Genomic DNA, 23,998 nt, shown 5'->3' on the forward strand with positions numbered 1-23,998 from the left:
AAAATAAATAAAAAAAGTAAGTATTTCTCACTAGTAGTTGAAAAACACAAAACATGTACTTTTCCAATCCCTCCATGATTCCTCTACATTATATCCAGACAGTTCCTGCTGTTCAAAGGTCGGTGCTGAGACTGTACACACATTTAGGCAAGCAAGTTAAACAAATTTACTCATATATGCAGCATACAGTCAGAGAAACACAAGGGTGTTACAGACTCTTGCTTTTGCCCCAAATAAAACCAGCAACAACAGTGACCTACACCAAGCATAGAAAAATAAATGACACTCCAATGACGAGTGAGTACAGACTTTAAGAACGTTTACAGATTTTGCAGCGTTTCATTTGAACTATACAAAAAAAAAAGATAAGCGACCTCCAAAAACTCACACAAATTACACTTTTGATTTTCAAAGTCTGAAACAACCACAGTTTGCTGAAGTCATTAAACGTCACCTCCAAACTACTGGGCTATTCAGTGTAAGTATAACTGTAGTATTTTACAGCCACATACAGATTGCACATAAGAGCACAGGAAAGTGGTTACAGTAAGTCAGACATAAAAATATATTCTTTTTACAAAATGTGCTGGAGCCAGTTTAACAGATATTTTTGCCTGGTCTGCAGTCTTTGTCCCATCTTAACTTTGCTCTTAAGTCAGTTGGATATAACTTAGATGCAGCCTCCAGGAGTGAGAGGGCTCAGGAGACAGACACCCTCTCTACATTTGTAATTAAGGCTGAACTGGTTAATCCAGAACCATACATCAGGACTTCCCTCAGGGACTTTACATGAGTATTACCATTTCTTCTCCACTCCCCTCATGTTTATAAGCCATTGTCGCATGTCATTAACTTTTAACCGCGCTCTGTTTGTGTTTTCTATTGTTTTTTTGGTCTTCACCTCTCTACAACCCTCTTTTTCCTCTTCTCTTCCATCTCACACCTCAAACTGGTTGCACCACACAACTGCTCCACCCTGATCCTGGTTATGATTTCTTCCTCCTCGCTGTTGTCAAGTGCCTGCTCATATGGGAACCTTACTCTAATATTGTGGGTTCTTCAAAACAGAAAACACAGCGAGTTGATGGTTGCATCCTGAGCTTGACTTGTGTGTTGTATTTAAAGTAATCATCCTTTGTATCTTCCATTTTTTCCGGAAGAGAAAACGCTTTCTGCAGTTAGCTGTGCAGTTTGAGATGGCCCCTCAGCTTTATACATCAGCCCGACTTTAATTTACACTGTATCATTTAGGCACATTTAAACAACAGTGAGAGCTTGTCTGTAAAACTGGCCCCAGGTTACATGTGTTACTGTGTGTTATGGTAGTGTTTAAAAGTTCAGTTCAAACAAGTATGAGCAAACTTACAAAGGTGTGTAACAAATAATGACTCCACATTGCTCCATTCATCACTGCCTGCATGACTCATTCACCTCAAAATGAGGCGTCAACGGGAGGCAGTGACTTCTCTCAGGTTTATTTTGCTTCCCTTTGCTAAGTCAGGAACTTTGGCTGTGGTTCACCCTTGGATAAGTCTAAACATGTCATCTCGATCTGACATTACATCGCTGTCACAAAGCCGATAAACATCAGAATGATGATGGTCATTCGTTTTTCCTTTGCACCATAATCTAAAAAAATAACATGCTGTGTTTTTAACGTGGTTAGCTGTTTGTGGTTAGGAAATAGCACAGTTTTTATCTTTGTCCTTTGCACCCAGGCTGTGAGCTCTTCTCCGCCTTATGCTGCCCCTCAGGCCAAAGTCCCTCTGCCCCTCCTTCCCCTCCTCTCCGCCTACGTCTTTGCCCTCCTCGGGCGGCTGCTTTCGAAGTTGCGGGGGTAGAGGAATGGGCTGTCCCAGGAAGTAGCCCTCTTCCTCTGAGTCTGAGGATGAAGAGCAGGTAGAACAGCAGTCTTCGTGTTTGTATTGTCCCGGATGGAGAGTCAGAGAAGAGCCATCGGAGCCGCCTCGGCTGTCTCTGTCTTTCTCGCCTCTCCAGTCTAGGGAGTCCAACCTGGGCCTGTCGGATTGCGAGCGTCGAGATCGCCTCTCTGACCCCTGGTGTAGAGCAGGGTCTGAAGGGATGCGGGAACGACCCCAACCTCGCCTTAAATGGCGTTGCTGGTACGAGGATCCATCTGGAATAAAAAGAATGAGTAACTATGAGAAACACACACAAAAGAAAACTTCATTTGAATGAGTTAATATTCAAAGTGCCTGAAGACATACCCAGCAGATCCATGTGTGGGGGGACGCCTTTCTTCAGATGTAACCTGCTTCCGAAACCTCCCTCCCCCTCATCTTCATCCTCCTGGTTTTCCTCACCCTCTTGCAGCCCCTCCTTATTCTCATCTTCATCCTCATCCTCGTCCATAGAGTAGCTGCTGCTGATTGGCTCTCTGAAGCTGACTCTGGCTGTGTTGCTGCGAGTCAGCGGGGGTGGAGAGTCACAGGGTCTGTCCTCTGGTTGCTGGAGTTTTGGTGAAGGTGAATCCCGGGGCAACAAGTCACGAGACTTCACGGGCAGGGGAGGTGGGAGGACCGAGGGGTTGTCCAGAGGAAGAGGAGGCGAGTCAGGTGAAATGAGTTTGTTCACATGAGAGTTCTTTTGAGGAGGATTTGCTGAAGAGAGAAAAATAGAAGACATATTGTAGTTAAGAGACAATGAAAAAAGGGTTATAAGAAGCATATAATAGTCATGCCAGTATCAGTGGTTTCTGATACCTTGCATAACTTTATTTGTCTTTTCCACCCAAGTTCTACAGTCAATTTCAGTAGAGGTTCCTCTTGAATTAAGACCACTTAGTCCAGTACTTCCATTTAGCTCTCCTTCGGGCTGGGGACTACTGCCTGGAAGTTTGATAGCACAGTTCCCTGGAAGTAAACTGTAATGTGGAATGTCACTGGGCCAAGAAGGACCTAAGCCATTCCCTAAATGAATGTGTGGAAGAGGTGAGTACGAGCCTCTTTGACGAGGATGATGACTGGGTGAAGGAACTCCATTCTGAACTGGAGCCGTGCAGTGGACACCTGAGAGAAGCAGAGAAAATAAATGTGTTACAATAAGCACAAAAACATAATCCATGTGAACTCACTGCACAACAGCTCCACCGTTATTCACCTCTGGTTTCCACTGCAGTATGAATGCAGTCTTTTGCAGGAGCTATAATGGGGTTGATGCCCTCTAGTGGCTGCAGTGGAGAACCACACTGTAGCTTGTGGTGTTTCTCTGCTGTCCCATACTGTCTGTTATGGTGAGGCGATCTAGTCTGCAGAGCAGAGTCGCAGGAATCCGAGTTATTGGGGTCTTCTCCCAGAGAGCAGGACCTGGAACAGAAAATAAGGCCCCTGCGAGGGAGGAAGGGACGCCCCAGGAGAGGTAGCTGACAGCGGGCGCAGCAGAAACACGAGTCCACAGCGTGCCAGTGCTGACCGTCGTATGTCATTTGACCCTGGTCGATACCTGAGGAAATATTTGTGTGTCAGCTGTGGAATTTTAAAATCAATCTTTATTACCTCAGAACACATTTAAAAGCAATGCATAACACTTTATACTATTGGTCAGTAGTTACTTGTTAGAACTCTGACATTAGTGATGCGAGTGATGTGCCCTTAGAGAACAAATATGGTGTATTACAGGCTTCTTTGTAAGAATATACCATCATCAGAATATCTGCTTACGGGATACATGTAAAAGTTTGCTTAAAGTATCACGACGTGTCTTTGCTTCATCACAGCTAACACCTTTCTCACTCAGCACTACATCCTACATGAAAAAGACAAAGGGTCTCTTTAGCATACAGGAGATCACATTACAATGATGCAGAGCTGTTATTAAAATGATTCACAATTTAAAAAAGGCAGACATCATCTTCATGCTCTCAGGCAAGTATTGCAAACTAATCCAGATCCAGATTTTTTAAATTAATTCATGCATGCTGATTTTTTAATTTTCAGGCATGGTGGAGGTGTGCAGTCTCTAGCTGCTCTTCTTGATATATTAGTAAATTATTATAAGTCCTTTTGTAGGCTCTGATGATGAATAACAACATGCTAAAACTATGCAATATTATAAAAAAGTGACGTCAAAAAGATGGAATGATTAAAGACAAATAAACACTTACATTGCTGGTATATACAAATTAGGCTGGTAATGTGAAAACATGGCTTCACTATAAACTTAATTCATTAAACTTAGTTCAGTACCTATGTGTTCTCCACAGGTATCACAGTACTCTGCGTACAGCGACTCGTAGCAGGAGCAGCAGTACGGTCGACTCTCTCTCATGATGTAACGCTGGCCGCCCAGAGCAGCCTCACATTCAAAACAGCAGAAGTGCTTCATGTGCCAATATCTTCCTTCAGCCTCCGTACACTCATCTGCTAGAATAATCTAGGTTTAAAAGAAAGTGAGAGATAGAGAGGTAATTTCACAGGTACAGAAGTAAGTAAACTTTAGAAGACTGAAGAACTAGGTTAACAAAACAGAGTACAAAATATCCAATCAGTGCCGTTCTGTTTGTAGGCTTAGCCACTCCCTGGGTCTAACCGCCAGTTGTAGGTCAGTTGCGGTAGATCCATTTGTCAACTATCTCAACTAATCCCTTAAGTCACAGCGATGAGCTATTCAAAACCAGAAGACACCAACAGAAAATTCTACAAATAGCATGCACTGGTTCTGGGAAACGCTAAAATACAACAATAGCCAATCTGGGAATGGCTACATGAGAAAGGAAAGATATTTGCACTGGATATTCTGAAGTCATGCACACTTATGTCCCTTATTATTTAATGACAAATGAAGCAGACATAATATCTGAAGCTGATTCAAAGTCTTGAATTTGTACTTTAGCTTTTCACTATAAATTTACTTATGAGGCCCAAAGAGATGTCAATGCAAGTGAGGAAGGCCATCATAACGAGTGGCCAAATCAACAACCTGCTCCACCACAGAAGACAACTAAACTGCATAATGACTTATGAGAATTATTTCCATGGTTAAGAAAAACACCTGCATAACATCCAGCCAAGCAAATCAAGGACATGGGTACATCAAAGTCTACAATTAAGAGAAACCTTTATGAATGGAAATACAGTTTCCAAAACAATGGTAACCATCAAGAACAACAAGGCCAGATTAGATGTTGCAAGAAAGCATTTAAAAAAAAAAAGATTCTGGGGAAAAAAAAAATGGACACATGAAATCAAGTCACCTGATGCCAGCCCAACAGACCATGATTTTCAGTTATTAAATACAAAACTAAATTCAGAGACCCACAAATAAGCAGCAACTGAAGGCAGCAGCAGTAAAGGCCTGCCAGTGAATCTAAAAGCAGGAAACAGAATTTGGTATGTCCATTGATTCCCCTAAGGCAGTCATTTTTTACACTTTATCCAAGTATAGAAACAAATATTCATATTTAAAATTAAAATTAATGTTGAGCCTCTGAAAGTGGGGAGTATGTAAAAAATGTGTGTGATTCCAAAAAAAGTTAACATAAATTTCTTTGTTAAACCCCTTTAATTAAAGCTGAACGTCTGCACTTAAATCACATACTAACTGTTTTATTTACAATCCACTGTGGTGGTGTACAGATGAGAAAAAATACAAAAATTGTGTTCTGTCCAAAAAAATTAAGAACATAACTATATGTTTTTCTCTCCTACTGTAGTTTACTTCCACAAACCTGCAAAAAAACATCAACAAACTATTTTGTGTAACTTCCCAGTTGTACTAATAGCCTCCCAAGTGCATTTAGCAACTTGGCATTTTTTATTTGTGTTAGAGAACAATGCCACCTGTGACTAATTGACTAATGCCCTCACTATGAAAATTCAGTCACTGCTAACTCTAACTAACTCACTAATGTTTCACCCATTCACGTCATGTTTTATGACATTATGCTGACTTGCTGGCTCATTCTCATTCAGCTGCCTGGGGATGGACTCAAACTCCACCATCTTGGGCTGCAGCTGTTACTGTAGCTCTTGTTCTCCTCTATAGATTTGCTGCTAGCTAGCAGGCCACTCTAACCAGAAGTAGCAGCAGGTGGTGCACCGACACTGAGCTCACGCAGGCTTTGGACACGAACAAAGACTATCATCACCAACTTCTCTCCAGGATGATAGAGCTGGCGTGTGGCCGTGGAGAGGCAGTTATTGTTTGTTAAAGTAAGTCTACTCTTCCTTGTACACCTCATATATATAATTCTTTAATAACACAAGTGTGCACACTCCCCCTTTTGCATGCACTCATGTATACAAATAAAATACATTACTGTGGGAAACATTTAAAAACATTTAATACTGTTGTTGCTGAGATTTTATATTAAAACAACAAAAAAAAAAGCAAGAGGATTTTGGGGAGACAATCACCTCATCGCAGGCCTGGCAGCGGGGCTTAAGCCTTTCAGCGTGGTGCCGACCGCAGTATATCTGTCCATCCTGGTAGAAGTAGATCAGATCGACCAGCAGTTCGCTGCAGGAGGCACACTGGAAACACTGAGGATGCCAACAGCTGCCGTGTCCTGCCCGACTCGCAAACACGGCTATATCACCCCCGCAGATCTGTCTGCCACACTGGAAAAATAGATGGGTGTGGGGTGGTGCAGAGGGAAGCAAGTTAGGTGGTATATCCTTTGACAAAATGGTAAATGCTCCAGGTTGCACAGCAATTTACTTCCACAGCCCTGTAATCATGTGGCCCCTGAGCTGTGCCTGTATCTACTTGCACCTACACTGACTTCATCCTTCATGACTTGGACGTGCTCTTTTTATGCTTTCATATGTGAGGTTTATAACTTTATGTCGGCCTCAACAGGAAAAAAAATCTCTACCTGCTGGCAGATTGCTCCAGTCATAGTTACTGGGAAAAGTCTTACAACACCCCGGCCCAGGTTTTCTCTTTTTCTCTGCTGACTGAACAGACACAGCTCCTTTTTCTCCTCCTCGTCCAGAGAATTACAGTACTGGGGCTGAAAAAGACACAGAAACTCACATCAGCATTCAAACAACTAGACCTAAAGTATGTATGTATGAAGACTGTCATTAACAATTTATCTGTCAATTATTTTAATGACAGTAAAGTGTAAAACTCTCATCCCAAACCAAAAGATAGCAAGTAAGAGTCTGCGTTATCCATGTCCCCTGTATTTATTTTCAAGAAATATCTTTCTCTGTTAAAGCTGACATTCATGTGTTGCAGCTGTGAAACCTTTTCATTCTTTTCTTTAATATATTTGTTGTATAATTGAAGCAGAAAGGACCATTATTAAGGATTAACAGACTATTTTATTGTAAAACTGGCTTTAAAAATGACTATAGGAAGAGATTAAAATATAATTTATTTTTTCCAAAAGTTGTGAATTTCCTCTTTACCTACCAATCACCCAAAAAAGAAAAATTAAAAGAAAGAAGCTTAATAAAAAGAAATAAGGCTGGTTGTTGATTTTCTTTGTTGCTTTTTTAAACTAAAAAAGGCACATCACCCCTATATTCAAGTCTAAAGCATCCAAAGTCAGAGTCGCAGAGATGTTACCTCACTGTCGTGGGCTGGAAGCTGGTGCAGCAGCTGTTTGATTCGGTATCTCTCTCCTGGACTGTTCACATAAGGCACCCTGTCCTCTGGTAAGCAGCTAAAATATTGGTAAACCTGAATGACAAGACAATTATGCTCATATAGAGAATATAAACACCCACTTATCCAAATATAGAGCAATTTAATTTACAACCAGTCTATGCACGAACATGTCCAAGTAAATGAGCATCACGTAGGCCTGCACAGCATTAATTTATGTCTCGACTTCTCTTGTGCACCCTGATTGTTACCTGTTCAGGCTTGAGCCCAGGTGGAACCCATGCATACTCCTCGGAGGCGCAGCCTGAGTCGTCATCAGAGATGGAGTGTCTCTGGAAGTCAGATACTAGCTTTGTCATCATCTTTTCCAGCTGCCCTGGCACCGGGCGCACAGCATGCTCTTCTCGTACACACTTGCAGTGCACACAAATCTTCCTGTGGAGACAGAGGAGTTCCCAAGGCAAAACTGAACTAATGTCAAAAATCTTGGTAAACACAACTCCAAGTGTTCTCCTGGATCTTCGAGTGGCCAGGTGTAAAATACAAAGTTTTTAACCTGATTTCAGATGTATCCGTAAGATTTTTTTCACTGTGACCATTAAAACATATTAAACATTTATTTAAGCCAGACTTTTATTAGGATTAGGCCACATTAATGCAGACACTTCCACTGTGCATAACCATATTATTTATGAACACACGCTGCGTTGGAAACATTACGTCACAAACCGGCCCACACACTCTGCGAGACTCCCTGCCGTCACAAATTACTAATACAGCAGTTGTCACAATCTGATTAGGGGCTACGCAATCTACAGATCACTATCTCAGACCAGTTCATGCCCTCATTACACCAAGATATTACAGGATCTGCATCAGCGCCAGCACATCCGGAGTATTTTTCTACCAAACAAGCAGGAAATCAGGTCATTGGCATAAGCTTAGCTGTCAATCCGGGGCAGTTAGGACTGGGAGGTGAAGACGGGAGCAATAATCTCCCTCAGCCTCGTATTACAACCTATCTTGTCCTCAGACTGTTACAATCAATCTGGTGGTGGGTGTGCCTGTGTGTGGGACCAGTAGAGTCAGAATAAAGTGCCCTGGGCTAACAGTGAGGCGTGGGTGTCACGTTTTTTGTTGTTGTTTTCTGGAGATTGAACAATATGTCCATAAGCAGCATGTATTGCATGTGCACATCTCTGTTGCGATTGCATAACAGTCTGCCAGCTGGCACTTGTGGCTCAAGTTCACAAGGCACAAAGCTGCTTTATATCAGCGCCCAACCCCCACACGACCAAAAAGCCCGCACACACCATCACACAACTGCTTGTAAAATGCATGAGCACTCCACCTCTAATCAATTGCCTCATAAAAATCATCCAGGTGACAGCCAGTAATCACTGCATGTCTTTACCCAACACAAGGTAATTCTTGAATAGTTGACAAAACAGAGATGAGAAGTACTTCTATGGGATTCCAGTTCCTTTTCTCAGGCCCAGAACTGCACATTCAGTATATGCAGCTGTCTTGCATTGGCATGTTCTATGCACATGGCTGCCAAGCAGTTAGCACCAATATAAATAATTATAAACACAGCAAGAGAGCTTAAGCTAAGCTACAGTGGCACAAATCTGTTTCCCAGCTGTATTTATGTGGATTCCTATGCAAATAAAAGGTTAGGGGAATGAAGATGCTCAGCAGGTGACCTGGCACTATGGGACACAGATGGTAGATTCTCCACCCTCTCACCCCACCAGTACCACCAGCAGTCTGCGCACCACGAAAGCATTAGCAAGTGCTTTAATTACAAGCAGGTGCCAACTCTCACATGCAACCTACAGTTACCGAGACAAGAGCCAATTTGGAAGTATGTGGGGTATAAAGGTATTACAGGAAAATCTCAAATTATGCCTCTCTGTGCAAATGCCTCTGCAGGTATTTTACCAAATTAGGGTCCCTGTTTGAACAGATGCACATGCCAAATTATTGACATATGCTACACTTTGATAAAACACGTTCCGTCTGATATTAGCCCTGTTTTGTCTTTTATTTACACACATTGTCACAGATCATTGAAATATCCATTTGTTTACATTTATAAACTAATTTAAAGGGTGATTTTTTTTTTTAGCAAGATTTCTGTTCTGGTGGATGAAACTGTATGACTGAAATCAAGAACAGGCTACAGAAATGTGATAGTAGTGTCTAGTAGTGCCTTTCTTCTTTTATACAAAGATGGGGTACACGCACATGTTCCAAATGCCCTGTAAATATACAACCATAAATCTAAAGGCAGTAACCCCAGTATATGGTTATCTGCAGTTATCGTACAGAAACTCAGGAAGCTTTTCTAAAACATTCCCATTTTATGGCTCTTTTGCAAGTAGCTGTTTGATCATGACTTTAGAAACACACAAACAGAGGGCTATTTCAGCAGTGCCATTTACCAAGCTGTGCGGTGCTGAGCCTAGTCCTGTTCTATTACTTCATTCACAAGCCTCTGATGTAACACATCTGCGCTCTGTCCCCTCTGGATATGTGCAGCGCCACGTTGAGCACTGATGAGTCAAAAACTCTACCAAGAACGACCAAAAGAGACAACATCCAGTCAAAAAATACTTGCATGACATTTTTAGAGCAGGTTCTGCTGAGAGTTGCAATGGTCCCTGTCGGCTGCTATTTTGCAAATGGCAAAAAGCACTGAGGGTTTTTGATTGGGTTACATATCGTGAGTGGTGCCTTACTTAACAGAAGTCTGCCGCTTAAATAAATTTTAAGATTGATTCAATGATACCACTTAAACTGGTTAAAAATCCTGGTGATAAAAAAAAAAAAAAAATGTAGTGCTGTGCCCAAACTTTTTAAATGCAAGAAAAATGCAGCATTAATCCAAGTGCAACTACTGCATGCAAACAAGAAACACACCACTCAACAGTTTGTAACAAAAGAAGCCAATGTGCAGTTTTTTAGTGGGTTTTTCTTACATGTGTAAGAAAAAGTTAGTTTGTTTTTATTAAGACATGGCAGATGACGCTTTCACACTCTGCCTCTAAGCTTGCTTTAGCCAACCAAATCACAATCACCGATACGTCCGGTAAAACTGATTCTGTTATTGTTAATGGTGTATCTTTTGTTTGTATTACTGGCTATAGCAACTGAATAATACTAAATGAACTTAATAGTCTGACTGAAAACATACAGATAAGAAGTGTGTGTTTTTCCACCGACAGAATGATTCAATGGAAAGATTAAAAAAACGAAACTAATGATTTACAATTTCTTCCCTTTGGTTACTGGGCTAGCCAGTAAAACTTTACCCTGCACTATCACTGATTTCTAAGTCTTTAAATAAAGCCGCCCTTCTATTATGTTACCATGTCCTCAAAAGGTAATGCGCGATATATAATAAGCCAGTTGTGTACAAGGAGGGATTGAGTAACAGCAGTATCAGTACATGACCTCATATTGCACACTATACAGATAATTTTACAAAGTGTACAAAACAACATAAAGTCAGACTAAGGAACAATAATCATCTAAAAGCATTTTCCTTCACATCTCCCAACTTAATTATTATTTGAGTTTCTTTTCTGTCTAATCCTAACAGTAAAATCTGGTTTCTCCATTACCTGTTGTAACCATGACAAATTAGTCCGGCTTGGCCTGTTGATGGAGTCCCATGCAGACTTGTTCTGTTCTTGCATCCAGTAGGTTCCTACTGCCTTGCCGTCTGTCTGTCAGTGAGAGCAGGATATTCTTTGGCAGGTCCTTTCCATCTGATAATTTCTCTGTCTGAGCAGCTCTTTTCAATGTCCCCCTATAGCCCCCACTCCCACGCTCCTCCGCCCCGATAGTAGGTGCAAACAAAAGGCTCTGAACGGAACCATACACTACACAAAATGCAAACACAGATCTCAAAGTACACACAAGCCCTGTGACTTTTAAATCTGCCCACAAAGATAAGCTAAAGTGTACATGCCATGAACGTTTCAATTAAGCCTCTCAATTTACTCACGCTGCCTTTGAAGATATGAAACATCAAGTGACAATCACGATGCATAAAGTCACTGCGTCTTTCCTCCCCTGACCAGACTGCTGTAACTGATTCATAACAGATGGACTATCTGTAGCTTGTATGCAGTTATTAATCATAAGCGGAGCAGATTTTGATCCTGTGAGCAATGCTGTGCTGTAGAGTGGAGTATTTATAATGTTATGTGATCAAGATGGCCATGCATGAGTACAAAGTGTCTCTAGTGATATATCAAACCGACAGCATGGCTCATGGTCTCTGTGAAGTCACGACACATCTCCGAAGTCATAGCGGCTCATCCGACTTTGGTGAAGATGAATGATGAATGATGAATGAATACCAGGAAAAACATGATTGCTCAAAAAGACGCAGCGTGATTACAATCTTTTAATAGAATGATCTGTTTTCTCTTTTTTTTCAGGATCAGCATCCGAGTCATCAGAGGTGCTTCAACAAACAGTAGATTATCCCTTTAGTCTACTGACAACAAATCAATCTGCAGCTATTTTTGACCTCACTGTTGCTTCTTAAATCTAAACACTTGGTGCTCATAATATAGTCCAGAGATTATGTTTTCATTTTGATGGTTACACAGACAAAGAAATGAAAACAAAAATTTACTTTACTACTGCTTTACCTGTTTCTTTTGCACTTTAATGGCAATATGATTGATCAGGAAGATAATCAGAAGACTAATCAATACTGACAAATTTGCCCCACTACAACTAACTTCAAGCAGCCTATCTAGCAAATTATAGTTAACTAAAATAAATAGAAAAAAAACATGTGTGGAAAAACACATTTTATTAAACTGAAAAACAATACCCCATCAGCCTTTTACGGCTGAGAGGTACGATTTGTCAACGTGTTTGTATTTTTGTATTATATTATTTTTTAGTAGTTAACAACAATCCAAAAAGTAACAACCATATCATAATAACAAACGTAAAGTAAAACTGAACATTTTTGAAGATAAAAACAATGAAATGAAATGAGGAAACCTACTGGAAACTAACTTAAAACAGTTGTAAACAAAAAGATAAAAACTGGTGAAAAAATAAATAATTCTAATCCAGACTGTGAGTGAACCTATAAATCAGCATATATTATTAAAACTGGTGAGGGGTCTAGTATAGCAGCCATATGATAACTCTTTAAAATGCTGCTGCTGGTGTGATAATCTATACCTGCAGCAGGGAACTGTGAACTCTCCACAGATCTGGTTCTAAGAAGCAGATGGGCCTCCTCCCATAACTCCCTGCCACTAATTAGTGACAGAGTAATTGCCGCATGGCCACCCAGACTAATAGCAATGGCGACTTTGAACACTTCTGAAGCGTGTTGGGGACCTGTGGGTCAAAAGTAACTCAATTCACTTGCTGCTGGGCAGCGGAAGCACCATCTGCCCCCACCTCAGTTTAAGCTGTGCCTGATAAAGCTCAGGATGAAGATGGATCACTTCCCTCTCACCGAGCATCAGCAGCTGAGCCTGTGGTCACTTGGAAGATCTTCTCCATCAGCAAAGGTGTGAGTTTAAATTGGTTATTTAGACAGATGCAATTAGTGCCAGACTCCGAGGTCTTAAAGTCTGACCCCTATAAATCTCAATCATTTAATCACTTTCATGTTTTCAGTCTTCTGGATCGCCTAAGAGACTTACAACGTCTAAACAAGACATTTATCCTTGTCAGCTCACCCAATGTCATTTCGGATCTGCCCATCAGCCAAACGAGTAATGAAAAAACGTAAACAATGAACTACAGCATTTTGTTAATGCTACACAGATTAAATGCACTGTAAACAGATCAACGTGCATGGTAGAGTGCGGCACACGTGTTTCAGATTCCGTGCTAACTTCTAAGCTTTTATCTTGACCCGAATAGAGAGAAAACTGAAAAAGGAAAAAGATAAAATTACAGGCTTTTGGCTTTATGAAGTACACATTCCTGCCTTTTGTTTTATTCTCTCATCACGAGGCCAGTTTGTCTCAACCATGTAGTACACATTAGGGGTTATAAATGCAGCCTTCATTATCAGGAATAAATCTTGTGTGTCAGTGTCAAACCCTGTGATCATCCTCAAGAGTTTCTGGGTCTGTAAGCACCAAACACAGCACAATGTAGTTGAATCACCTAGTTTCCTTCTAAGTGACTCATTCTTTAATCTTTAACCTCTGAAATAATGTGAACAACAAGCAGTAACCCTTAGCTTTGTAGTATTTGTCGAGCTGGAGCAGCCTCTGTTTTTATTCCATACATTAAAGCGTAATGAAACACAGAAGTCCCATCTGAAAAAGGAAAAGTGCACTGAAAAGCAGAAACTGGAGAGACAGAGGGGGGTTTGAAGTGGTTGAGAGGGTTGCTATCACAGCAGTAAGGCCTAATCTTATTAGCAAGATTGACAGGATTAGACTAACCAGAGACCCCACCAGCTGGATATACACTAAAGGACTAAAAGAGAGAGGACAAGGAAAGACGGGCTCAAAAGAAAGCACACAAAAACAGACCTGACAGAGGAGGTTGAATTGTTCATCAGGAGGGACTTTGGTAGTGTTTAACAACTCTGAACAAATAAGTAAAAGAGGTATACAGCAGTTTAAAAAGTACGAATAAGACAAATTAAACTCTCTGAACACAATGTGGACATGGTATGAAAACATTTATCCCCAATTTTTGGGTCAGCAAAAAAAGAAAAAAGATAAGAAAAATTTAACTCGCCATTTATCAATTTAAGTATTTTTTGCCCATTAAAAAACATTCAACTTAAGACTCATTCCACGAAATTATATAAAAAACAAATTAAGGTGCAATATAGGGCAGTGCAGGGCTTTGTATCTACCACTGCTGTGATATAATGAGCAGTCATGGTCATGTAGCTTTCCATTGCCCTTGAGGTCCACCCATCTGCAGTTCAGCCATAACGTTACACTTTTTCTGCTCATACATGCTTGGAACGATCTTGTCACTGAAGTGGATGTAATAGCAACGGGATATAATAGCGTGGCTCAAGCACGTTCATCATATGTTTAAGCCGCTTGTTTTGCACAAAGGAATACGGCCTCATGCCAGCAGCTATAAAAACCCCAATAGCTTTTGTAATAGCTTTAGCCCGGTGGGATCGGGCAGCAAAGGGCTGCTAAAATGCCGCAAACTCCTCTGCTCCTCCACTTGGACCACTAGCGCTGACCATGACTATCACTTGACAAACTGACCGCGCACACCACACACATACTTTTTTTCCTTTTTAATGCATACATGTTTTTTGTTTGCAAGACAATTAAATAGCTAAGGGGTCGTGTTTCTATAAATCACGTTTCCAGCTAAAGTGGCATAAAAAAAAAAAACAGCCATAAAATCATTGCTTTTATACTTTGTTTTGCTTCTGAAGTCCAGCAGGGCAAAATGACTCTACGGTATGAAACAAACATTTCCTGCAAAGCTCACAGGCACCGCTGTCAGTGTTTAAGAGTCCTACAGTTCATACCTCCAGCCATGGACACGGAAGCCGGGGCACTGGTCTCCGCAGCGCATACAGGGTTGGCCTCTGTCTGGATCCTCTTCCTCCTGCTGAATAAAAACACAAATCACTTTAGCTCACGTAATTTCTGACTGGAACATGATTCAATTGTGCCTTTTGGCAAAAGACACAAAAGAATAAGGATATAGAGTGTTTGCTAGACATGAAGGAAAAGCATCAACGCCGGAGTGAGCTAACGAGTCCACCTAAGCCTCAAGCAGAATGTGCTTAAATTCAATCACTTCAGTCTTTAGTTTAGCATGTTTGTGGGGGGAGCGTGGGCTGTCATTACTCGTCTTAACCAGTTTATTAATACCCCCCATCCTATTATACCAAAACCTTACCGAATACTGCAAGCTTGGAGTGGCAGAGATAGACATAATATCCATGTGTTATGTCAGTGCAGATAAAGCAGCAAACAAAACGGCCAGGTATAAAAATGGTTTGGGCACTATGAATTAGGGGTGAGTTTCAAGACTGCTTTCTATATTAACGAGAAATCCCTAATATGGACAGTTTTGATTTTCAAAGTTTAGGTGAAAATGTTGATTTTGCTATGGCTGTGGCTGTCTATGTATCATGTCAGGTAAATGAGCCATAAACCAGACCTTTCAACCATGTTTGTAGAAGTTATTTCAGACTAATTAGCAGATACTGATGTCTGTGTTGCCCTTGAATAGCCTATGTTCTATTCTAGTTAACATTAGTTGATAGCTTAGCACGCCACCCTTTCACCAAAATATAGTCATTTCTGACTCAAAGAAACCAACATGGCAGCAGCCAAAGTGTTAATACTGAGGTTTTGAAATGTTTGGTCAAAGAAATCACTGGGCCACATCCTACTGGCTACATTTATACCATCTATGACTTACATGTTAATACTTCCAACTTAAAAGCAATAAAAAGCAGGTTTAGAGCCTGGTTAAAGAACTGTCTTGGGCTCTGTGGATTCAGCTTGCTAAATGAGCTTGCTTCCTTTACCCAACAACTGCATTCTACCCACTCGCCTAAATATGGTCACTATTCTCCAGCCCATCTATCTTTTATATACAGTCAGTGATGTGTACTTAACACTGTATTTGTACTAACACTGTACTTAAGGCACATAAACCTAACATCACTGATAGTTTGAGTAGATACTGTGTGCTCCGGTACGCCATGCCTGTACATAATAAAGTATTCTTATAGCTGTTTGTGTTTTTAATCAATGCAGCAGTGGGTGTTTAATTTTCTAGGTTACAAAATACACACACACACAATGGTAAGTGATACCCATAATTTGGCATAACGATCCCCTTACAAAACCTGTTTACTTGAGCTCAGCTCAGCCACACAGTTACATATTAAACTCAACAGTGAGTTCAAGCAAAGCTCTTTGTTTTGCAGAAATATATGGAGGAATACATGACAGGTAGTTAAATCCCAAATATTCCTCCTGCCAAATATGCTGACTGAGCATTGCTGAAGGCAACTCCGCAGCTTAGCACTAAATCAGCCGCTTCATATCTCAGTTCTATTGCTGCAGCTTTACTGCATACACAAAGCTCTTTTTAGAGATGGGAGGAAGGAAGCAGACACAGGATGAGAGCTGCACCCTTTCCCTCTCAGTATAGTTACTCTGTCTCTACCTTTTTTTCTCTAGTCCTTTAATATACACAACCTCTATCTTATTTGAGAAGAACTTACTGTTGACAGAGGGGAAAGCTTACAGTTCTTCCCAGGTTGGTAAACAAAAAGGAAGCTACTTAAGTGTTTTTCCCTCTGCTGAGATTCTAACTTTTTTTGGCCACAACTGGTTTGAAATTCTACATTAAAAAACAACAACAACACCACTGAGTTTAACAAGCGAAGTAATAAAATGCAGATATGTGATACAACACGGTACCTGTGCGTGCCTGTTCACCTGTCTTTATTTTTCAGGCCACACTAACCACATAATCATTGTTGTTCACGTTAAGCCTGTTTTCCCAAGCTGAGATATTTATGAGCCATCTCAGAAACTGCAGCACATTACTTTGACTAGTAATCAGGATACTTCGCTTATCTAACAGACATCTGAGGGCTGAAAGTATATTATTAGTGGAGTAAGAAACCACAGAGGCTTAAACTAAAAAAAAAGTTGCTTCAATTTTAAAAAATTTGATGGTTTGAGGAGTTATGTAGCTGTTTTTAGGGTTGATATATTGAGGTATTTTCACTAATGACAGCACAGAGCTTCGTGGGAACTAGTTAATCCAGAACTACTGTATGAGTTATAATTTGCATGCCTTTTTTAAAGCTTTGCCATTTAAAAAGAACACGATGACACACACTGGGATCAGTTTTACTCCACGCTGCCTTGCTAATTTGGCTTGGACTGCTGTTAGCAAAGCCAGGTATGAAAAGTGACAAGACAGGTTAAATGAAGCGTTCAGATGATTTCTGGGTGACTGAACCTTTCAGTTGTTATTTCCTTTGGAAGGAACGGCTGAGATGTCGCACTGACAAAGTGACAGACCGAGCCCTGGAGGCACACACTAAAAAAAAAGGTCTGTACATCTAACACAGCCCTACATATTGCATTTATTAAGGTTTCAGCGAATGAAAGTGAATAGCTGCAGGATAAAAATGCTTTTGGAAATTGTAGCTGACCTGATATGATTACACTTCAGGATACTACAGGGTGTTACTACTTTTCAATTCAAAGAGTTAAGAAATTAAATGACACTTTATATGTTTATGCTTTCGCTGTAATTTCTCTCCATTCAGACACCCTTTTGATATTTTAAGCAAAGCAGAAATTGATTAACAAAGTTTCTTGTGCCGGTGCACAAAAAAAAACTGCTTAGCTGGCCAATTTTAAGAAGTGACATCAACATCACAGAGGAATAGAAAACAGATTTAAAAATGTTTTCTTGCTCCTTACTGGATTTCACTTTTCGTAAGAGAAACCAGTGAAACCGATGCTTGACGTTTGTTGCACTTGTCTGAAGGTGTAACACAAGTAATTTGACAAACATTATAGTCTCTCAGCCCCAATAACAACAGACATGGAGAGCCAACACTACAAAATTGGACAGAGATTTTGTACTCTAAGTCTACGTAACTTTCAAGAACAATGCAGATGTGAATGAAACCCATAGTCTGTTTACTGGGCAGCACTGGGTGACTGGTTGCAAAAACATGTGCAGTTGCATGAATGTGTATATAAAAGCGTGCCTCTCCAACTTTGATCTGTGACCTCAGTAAACACTTTTCCGATGACCTTATGTCTTAAATATTCAGTTTTAAGTCTTACTGAGAAATTGTGAAAAAAAAAAACAACGACAACAAAACGATTAACCAGAATATGCTTTAGGAAGGGTCTGACTTATGATTGAAGAGTTGCTATCCTATATTGTCGTGCCCAGTTTAATAACACTAAAAAAAATGGTTAAGTCGCTCAGCTCCATAACCTGCTAATGGATGATACCAAGGTGATTACATCCTCCAATCAGTTTATGGATTGTTTATATAAAGCCACAGAGTGTGAACATTTGTCTCTTTTTGTTTATAAACAAAATATTTGGGGGTTTTATTTTATCAAAAGTTTTGATAACCCGCCCCATCTCTTAGTTATGCTGCTATAGGTTGCTGGGAGACGTTCCATGAACCAATGAACATTTCTTCTTCTCTCTCTCAACTTTTCAAATTTTCATGTCATGAACGTTTGTCTTCTTTCTCCTATAGTTTATTTTTTGTCCTTGTCTCTCTACACACGCTTTCCTTTCTTCTATTTCAACTTACTCCCCAATCAGTTGTGGCAGAACGAGTCTCCAGGAGGGCACAGCAATCTGCCACAACTAATTGCAGATTGCTTGATTCAAACACTCACATGCTTTGTGAGTGTTTGACTCAAGACCCATTACACATGATTTAAACTTTATTGAGACTTGAGATGTTGACACGACTGTTTGTGAACTGCCTTCACAAAGTTCTGTAATACACACATTATACCATTTGGAACTTTCTTTTTTCATTCAAACAAATAAAAACAAAAACTTACGATTTTAACTAATACAAATTAGGTGATCATATCCACTCTGGAAACTAACTGAAACATATCAAAGTGGCCACCCTAGGCAGTGAAATTTATCAACTGATTTACTGGAACTATACAAAACAGATTAGAGGGTCAACATTAAAGCATAACTATTCACTCACTTAAGTGCAGACAGTAATGAAGAGCTAAGCATTGCCTCAATGGTGACGTAATAAAGAAAGAAGGATTAGGAATCCTGAGAAAAGCTTAAAATGACCTAAAAATGAGCCAAAAGAAGAACATGGAATCATATCTGTCAGTTCTATATTGTCTTATCAAGGCTACACAGACCTGAAGGTTTTGTGTGTGTTTTCTTTCAGGCTTCCACCACAGATAAAGTGTCAAGTTTGCATCCTGACAAAGAGGTTTTCCTTTTGTGTTGTGAGTGAAGGATGTGATGGGAGTGGTGATAGGAAGTTTCTTCTAAACCGAGTGTGGGTAAAGTAAATAATACATTCACAAGTCCGGGGGGGGTGCGGATCATGTGTTCACACTTTGAGCGGCGTCAAGACTTTTCATATCAGGTCCTTTGTTTTCACTAAGTAGGTATAAAGTTTAATCACGTGGCATGTAACCAGGTAATGGACAAACTGAAAGACTGCCAGCTTTGTTATCTGGCATCAGCATGCAACAGCACTGGCTAACCAGGGGTTACATGCAATAATTTAAAGGAAAGGATAAATAATACATCTGAATGATATCATGTGGCCCATACTGAGGCTGAGTGAGGTAGTGGAAAAAAAATGGCTCCCCACATAAGAGAGAATGACTAAGTGTTGGTTTTGGACCTCAACGCTGAGGTGTTGGATGGATTAAGCATCAACAGGAAAGGTCACAGGTTGGGGGCCTTTGTGGTCTTAGCACGCTAAGTGGACGCTCCTCTCTTCAAACATTCTACATTTTCAGTGTCCAACATAACACCTTCCCACATTGGTCCCCTGGGACCTGCGGATCTGAGTTTTAATTGCATGAATATACTTATAGTTGTAAATGTGAGTGAGTGTGTAAGTCCTGCAGCACCATTGTCACTTTTCTGCTACGTTTACCATATTTTCCGCACTATAAGGCACACTTAAAATCCTTTAATATTCTTTAAAAAAAAAATCGACAATGCGCCTTATAATCCGGTGTGCCTTATATATGAATTCTGGTTGTGCTTGCCGACCTCGAACTGATTTTATGTGGTACACGGGGCTCAAAATTCTGTCAAAAAATGTTCTAGTATGACTTTGGTAAGCTACGAAGCCACACCGCTTGATGGATTGTCTGAGCATTACGGCTACCGTAGTCAGGAGCCTCGTGGAGTAATCTGGGTCCAAAACTCCGTCCCCTTCAGGTCCCAAAGTCAAACGAACACCACAGCATCACTGAGAGGTAAAAACTGGCTAAATTATTTCATCTTCAATAAAATGATCAGTGTTGCTGCTTTACCAGGTGTAACAATTAAGTTTAACATCCAGGCATCCATGAAAACAGAATTTCTTTAATTTAACGGAGTTAGAAGTTAGCAGGAAGTTAGCTCGCTAGTTTCCACCTAGCGAGCTAACCACCTGGCTACCTGTGACAGTAACAAACCCCGCTTTCCTTTCCTCTTACATTTACTTTAATTATAAACTTTTAGCAAATCAAGGCATTGCTTCACAGGTACAACTATAATTGGTGAAAACACAGTCACTGGCCAGAACAGGCCACTGAAATTGCCCGACATACTATTTTACTTGGCCCAAGCTGGGTTATGTTGAACCCTGATTTTGCAGTCACAGTAGAAAAAGCACATGTGTTACTAATACCATGAATTAAGTGACTGCACCAAGACTCAAACCAAGGCAGCTAAAGGGATTTCTAGTTGTGACGCTTCCCCTTTTCCCTCTGTTATGTTTCAATATTTTTTAGTAAAATGAAATTCAGCTATAGCCACATCTACATCTTTATTGCTAGAAAAAGTAGGCAAGTTCAGTACACATTATCTTATGACAGCAGCTTCTCAGATCCCAAATAATTGTAGCATAAGAAAGCATACAGTCAAATTTGTCAAGCTGTCATTTGGGAAGGAGTTGAGAGCACAATTAAATTGGTTATATCTTAGCAGATAAAATTGCAGATTCATTATATCAATAATAGGGAAAGTAAGAGATCGCCATCTTGAACGACAGAGTAGGGTTTTTTTCCTTTACATATTACATCTACTTGAGAGCCATATGGGAAATATTTGAATCTAATGAGGCTAATCTATCACTTCAGCACTTGAGTGCTTCAGTAAATATATTATTTGAGACACTGTGGCAAGGAAATCATGAGTTTCAAATCGCTGCTGAGGGCCTTGTTTACTTACTGTGTACACAGTCTCTATTCTCAAATCATGTACACTAATTAAATTTGTAATCCAGCCTAAATCAAAAGGCTTTTGTTCAAATATGTGTTCAAAGCTGCACTGTGGGAGAGCAAAGTCTACAGTCTATGACTTATTTATCACATTTCAATGTCGATTACACCACATTTACGCAGAAGATTTCTTGAAGAATATTTACAAGAAAAACAACAGAACATAAATTAAGATGTCTGTGTAGTGCTGTTAAATTACATGACAATTTATGACTAAAATGTATTTCAATTGCCAAGAAAAGGAAGACGTTTAATTTTCCATCAATTTTCTTAACCGCTTAACCAGCTCAATGTCGTAAAGGCTGCTAACCCAGCTGAAACAGGTTGGGAATGGGGTATGCCTCGATCCATCAGAGGGTTAAATCAACCAATTTAGAATTACCAGTTAACCCAGAGGAAACCCATGCCACTAAAGGGGGAATATGAATAACCATTTAACCACATTTAATTAAACTGCAGATCATTTCTAATCTCACATCCTGGCATGAATTACAAAGCCAGTTCATCCCTACTGAGCCTCACATAGGTCTAAAAATTGTTTAAGTTAGACGATAAGGATTTTTCATGGCTTAACAGGTCTTTGGGCCAGTGACTAACTGCATAACCATGACTGGTCTGCGTGTAGTTAAGAAAAGTCTTTGATACCTTATTTAACAGAAGTATGTCTTCTTCTGTTATTTGCAGTAATTTTGCAAACAAACTGTACTTTAGTAAGAGTAAACTGAACTCCTTTTTGAAAAATGGTTAAAAATAATTTTAATGGGCTGGCTGGTTGTCCTTTAGTGGAAGACCAAAATCTCTTTGGTCACCAACACTGTTTCCTGTAGATGCAGGAAAAACCCCAAAGATATATACATAGGTGTTTAACACTGGTGCTGTAAGATGAGTTAAACCTCACTTTTCTAATGCTGGTGTAATGAGAGTGTTGCATTAAATATTCATGATATTCATTAATTCTTAAGGACTGTTATTACATGTACAGGTAGGAACAGGTGTGTGCTTTGTGTTACGATGGAGTATTTATACAAATTAACATGAAATACTATACTTTTTTTTATGTTAATTTCAATGTATAGGTTAGTTATAATAGTAGCTGGATCTACAGTCACTGAACTCACCTGGACGTTGACGTAGTCCAGGTGAGATGCGGAGCCAGATATTCCGTGTCAAAACAGACGTAGGTGTTCTCTCGTCACTAAACTCCTGACTATTTAGGCTGCTTTATAAAGCAGCATTCCAACCACAACATAATTGAATACACAGCATGAAAGCTTGACAAAGGTAATAAACACGTCCAGGTAACAGCTACCCCATCCTAACCTGCACAGGTACAAAGATGACGCACAGTCACCCTTCTGACTACACCTGAGGCACTCGACATGATCCAAGAAACAAAGAATGTGGGACTCTGTGGCAGATAGATGATTCTATTTTTTGTTGTCCTATTTCGAGCGTAGGAAAAAAAATGTTGGAGGGAAACAAAAGCCAGGTGAAGGTGGGACGAAGTTCCGCTTGGGCTGCTTTCTGCGTTGGATTTCAATGTACTAAAAGTTCATTTCACGCCTGCTTTTACAATGAAAATGCTTCGGAAGCTTTAAATCACTCCAAACGCTACCTTGTGCTGAAAGATGATGATATTCAAAATGACCTTGAAAGTTATTAAGGTATAAATGTACGGGAAAAACAAAAAATAAAATAGGCACCTACCGAGCGGTTGGACCGTCGCTTTTTAGATCCGCGCAGGAACATGATGTTGGCTGGACGTTAAAAGCAGTTTTCCGGTGAAGAAGCAGAGCAAAGCAACGGCGAGCGACAAAAACTGTAAGTAACACGCTTGGTGTAAACTACATGCCGTTTCTTGCAGACTACCCCCGGATTCTTCTTTCCGTCTTTGCTAACTAACTAAGGAAGGAGTTTTGGCATTCGAACTGATAAACTAGCTTAAGTGTAAAATACAACCTCCGGCGGAGACTTCAAAATAAAAGGTACTGAAGTATATTCTTCTCGATTCTTGAGCAGAGTCAAAATTTAAGCAACGTTAACAAATAAACTTTAACTAAATATTCATTAACATTTTTACTTATTCAATTTATCACTTTGAAACCCATTGTTCAATCAAATTGATGCCGTGCCTTTTTTTATTTTGACTGTGTGGACACGGATCTGCCGCAACCTGTAACCTTGGTGAACCTCCAACTTTACCTGTCCTGCTCAACAGAGACTAGCCGACTGTCCCAAAGTTTTGGCCCGTACTTCACCTTGGCTACAAGGAAGTTGACATGGATATATGCAAAGTTTTGTAAAGTCTACCAAGACATTTTGTTTTATAAAATACGCACATTCAGAGCACAAGAGAAGTCAGCCACGTTGGCTTTAGCTTCAAATTAAATATTCCTAATGGGGCGACAAAATATGCACACAGATGGGGTTAG

At 40.1% G+C, this 23,998-nt stretch overlaps 1 protein-coding gene across 2 annotated transcripts; it reads right to left on the reverse strand.

The window, feature by feature from the left end:
* Positions 1–142: 142 nt before the first annotated feature.
* On the reverse strand, positions 143–23,767 carry prickle3 (prickle homolog 3). 2 transcript variants are annotated; one of them, XM_085443128.1, is made up of 11 exons: positions 23,274–23,767; positions 15,092–15,171; positions 7,827–8,010; positions 7,537–7,650; positions 6,836–6,973; positions 6,375–6,578; positions 4,206–4,392; positions 3,121–3,462; positions 2,724–3,029; positions 2,229–2,621; positions 143–2,137 (listed from the first exon to the last, which is right to left on the reverse strand). In XM_085443128.1, the coding sequence occupies exons 1-11, from the start codon at positions 23,313–23,315 to the stop codon at positions 1,677–1,679; spliced, it is 2,451 nt and encodes an 816-aa protein (XP_085299254.1). In that variant the 5' UTR covers positions 23,316–23,767; the 3' UTR covers positions 143–1,676. The 2 variants fall into 2 exon arrangements, with proteins under 2 accessions (XP_085299254.1, XP_085299253.1); XM_085443127.1 differs by having other exon boundaries at positions 15,092–15,174; positions 23,274–23,766.
* Positions 23,768–23,998: the final 231 nt, after the last annotated feature.

The sequence above is a fragment of the Copadichromis virginalis genome, linkage group LG20, assembly GCF_057382275.1.
Source record: "Copadichromis virginalis isolate Kocher_CV1m ecotype Utaka linkage group LG20, C_Virginalis_male_GT1.1, whole genome shotgun sequence".
NCBI classification, from domain to species: Eukaryota; Metazoa; Chordata; class Actinopteri; order Cichliformes; family Cichlidae; genus Copadichromis; species Copadichromis virginalis.

Coding starts and splice junctions, on each gene's coding strand:
- prickle3 (XM_085443127.1), bottom strand. CDS start 23,315: ATGTTCCTGCGCGGATCTAAAAAGCGACGGTCCAACCGCTCG. Junction 4,393..6,374: donor GCTGCCAGGCCTGCGATGAG/GTGATTGTCTCC, acceptor TTTTAAACCTAG/ATTATTCTAGCAGATGAGTG. Junction 3,030..3,120: donor TACTGCAGTGGAAACCAGAG/GTGAATAACGGT, acceptor TGCTTCTCTCAG/GTGTCCACTGCACGGCTCCA.